The 3,149-nt window shown below is 37.9% G+C and overlaps 1 protein-coding gene across 2 annotated transcripts in view; it reads right to left on the minus strand.

The window, feature by feature from the left end:
* N6amt1 (N-6 adenine-specific DNA methyltransferase 1) overlaps window positions 1–2,459 on the minus strand; it is a 13,492-nt gene extending 11,033 nt beyond the window's left edge. Inside the window, exons 1-2 of one of the 2 annotated variants that reach the window (XM_010608572.3) lie at window positions 2,226–2,459; window positions 229–315 (exon numbers count right to left, since the gene is read on the minus strand). In XM_010608572.3, coding sequence (XP_010606874.1) covers window positions 229–315; window positions 2,226–2,359 — 221 coding nt within the window. In that variant the 5' untranslated portion in view covers window positions 2,360–2,459. The remainder of the gene's footprint in view (window positions 1–228; window positions 316–2,225) is intronic. The other variant, XM_010608573.2, reaches the window with a different exon arrangement.
* Between the last annotated feature and the right edge of the window lie 690 nt (window positions 2,460–3,149).

Genomic DNA, 3,149 nt, shown 5'->3' on the forward strand with positions numbered 1-3,149 from the left:
GAATCAGTAGGCAAACGGCACTGACAAATTCTAGTTTCTGCATCAAGTCTCAAAGAAATAATGATATATATATATATATATATCTATATTTGGTATTGGGGATTGAACTCGAGACCTTGTACTTGCCAGGCAAGAAATGATGAGTTTAGGACAAAACTTTCAAGTCCAAATATATTAAGTACTAAATCTGATGAGTTTCAAAGCAGCTAGTAGCAAGGTATTACTTACATGTACAAAGCCTGAGGACCTATCATAGAAGCTAGAAATGCAGACACCACACCAGACCCCGACCCTACTTCAAGGCATATTTCCACTCTAAAAAAAAAATCCAGTAAAATAAATTGTTAGTACAGTAATATTAAAATATACTTTACAGGAAATAACTCATAGTAGTTATGATCCATTTTTCCAGCATCATTACTCACAAATATAACAAAATAAAAAAGGAAATTAAAAAGTTTTTAAAAATAGTTTTTAGAAATTTTAAATTTTTGACAATGACTTTGTGCTTAATACTGTATAAGTAAAACTTGCTAATACTTTGGGTGTCCAATATATTGCAACTCCATTAGTTATATATTACAATAGGGGGGTGTCTTAATTTTAACACATTACCTAAAATGTATGAAACTTTTAATTTAAGGTTGGAACTCTTAACATGAAGGATAGCATCCCTTCCCACAAGCTTTTCAGTATTTCCTAAAACAATGCATCATTACAAAATTTATTCACGAAAGAAGTTTCTCTATCATTTTTAAGTACTTACCCTTGATAAATCTAATAATGTGTCTTAGGAGAAAAATGTCCTTTATTCTAACAGATTTAGAGCAGCAAAGAAGTTCCTGTTTGTGTAGCTATATGCTGGATTGAGAAACTGAGTACCTGATCTTACAATGCTTAAAATCTGAAATGCTATTGAGTAAAATCTTTGCTCTATGGTGTTTTATATTTTCAGGTAAATGTATTTCCATGCCTACAATCTTATACAAGCATTAAAAGCACCAATTATTCTTACTACAAAGATTGGCTTTGATAGAATTAATGGTATTTTCTAGCACGTAAATCCTTCCAGCAAATATCCCCCAAAACTATAGGGTTTTCTAAGGTTGGAACCAGTCCACACATCTGACAAAACTTTAGTGGGCTACAATTAGTTCTGTGAATCTTACTAAGAGGCTTCTCTCTGAAAACATCATGGTCTCCTAAGTAATACAAATTCCAAGACTGGAAATAATCCACCACTTATAATAAACTTTTACAGCGCTGGTTGCAATGTAATCTGTAAATCTTTCTGAGATATCCTGAAAATAAAAGACAAAGTATAAAACAGTACCATTCCATACTATATTCAAAATTCAAAAGTTCCATCTTCCATGACGAAAACTAGTTTGAGTTGGAGAATTTTAAACGTGGAAAAATATGACTAAGTATGAAGAATAAATAAATGCAATATAGATCTTTGAAACTCGAGAGCTATTTCATCCTGAGGAAAACCAGTTAAAAAATTTTTTTAACGACCCCAAATCCATTTATGGAAAAACTACAAGTAGGTAATATTTAAAAATGATTATTAAAATTTATGATACTTCAAGGGACGACGGTGGATTGTATAGGCTAACTGCAATTAATGACAGTATTTGTTTACATTAAATGTAAAACTCAGTTTCTTAGTTGCACTAGTTATTTATAGCGTTCAAATGCCACATGTGGCCAAGGGCTGTTGCTACAAAATATGTTGAGTGGGCTTAAAAATACTCTTTTGCTCCATTACCTCACAATCTTTCATTTTAGTGCCATTCCATCGCTAGAAGGTGCTTTTCATGTGTAGAGTAAATCAAATAATGCCATGTGATTTTTAATATTCACTACAGATTTAATATTAAAAAGAAGCTATGTTTTCAGAACATCTCGTTTCCGAATGCATATTATACTATCGCAGCTCTTACAGGTAGGTATTCTTCAAATTAGCAGCTGAAAGGAAAAGCTCACAGCGAGGTAAGGAGGCGGGGCTCACTGTAACGCTGCCAAGGAGATAGAACCCTAGCACGCAGGTCCGGGAAGTATGGGAAAATCCTCCATTGCGGCGCCGTGCTGTCAATCATCGGCAAGGGGGCCGACCCCGCCTCCTCTGGCTGAGGGCGGCGGCCGTTCTCACCCAGGCCCTCCGCCACAGCTTCTCCCAGAACCCAAGCCCTCTCCCGCTGGGGCCCTCGCCCTCCTCGCACCCCGCTAGCTCAGGCGCCGCGGCCTCCAGTGCGTCCAGCAACAGGAACGTGTCCTCCGCGGGCTCGTACACATCTCTGTACTCGCCACGACCCACGTGCCCATGCATCGGCGTAGGAAAACTGGGGGTCGCCATCTTCCTTTTCGCTGTTCCAGGAGAACCATTTTTTGGAGAAGATGAAAAGAGACCCTTGGTTTGTTACTGTGTGGAAAGGGATGTCCCAGAAGCAGGAAGCAGCCTTTGTTGTGTGCGGATGCTGGGGGCGGGCCGCCATCTAGTGTTTTAATGCTAAATGTCAGTTCCTCCATGCTTTTGGGATTTGTAGGTAAACGGTTTATACAGCGCATAGTTTTTGACACTTTGTCTTTTGAACGTTTAAATTAGTTTTATCTTATGCATTAACCTGTTGGGCATTCTCAACTGTTTTTGAGGTGAATGTTTCATCATTCTAATGACTTTGGAAGTTTTTTTCTATTTTCATTTCTCGAGAATTTTCTAAAATAATGATTACTAAGTGTTACCAGTGTTTGTTTGTTTTGTTTTTTGGTTTTGTGAGACAGGGTGAAGCTATGTAGTTCAGCCTGGCCTTGAACTCATTTTGCTCTTTATTTATATTTTCTGTTCCTCATAAAAGAAACCATGTGTCATTTAAGCTTATATGTCTCGTTTGTTGCACTTAGGGTTATGGTCTCAAGGTGCATTGTTTTGCTGCAGGTGACTCAAGCTTGTCCTTCTTTATGCCTTAGTAATACTCGATTGCGGGGCCGGGGGTTTAGCTCAGTGGTTCTACCTCCTGCCCGAGTTAGATCTCCGGTACCGAAAGAAAGAAATGTTTTCCTGTGTTTTTCTCTTGTACTTTCAAGGTTTCTAGCCTTCCATTAAGGGCTTCATTTTGAGTTAACATTTGTATAGGGTGAGAGATGGG

The sequence above is a fragment of the Fukomys damarensis genome, unplaced genomic scaffold (assembly GCF_012274545.1).
Source record: "Fukomys damarensis isolate Sample0158 unplaced genomic scaffold, DMR_v1.0_HiC HiC_scaffold_24, whole genome shotgun sequence".
NCBI classification, from domain to species: Eukaryota; Metazoa; Chordata; class Mammalia; order Rodentia; family Bathyergidae; genus Fukomys; species Fukomys damarensis.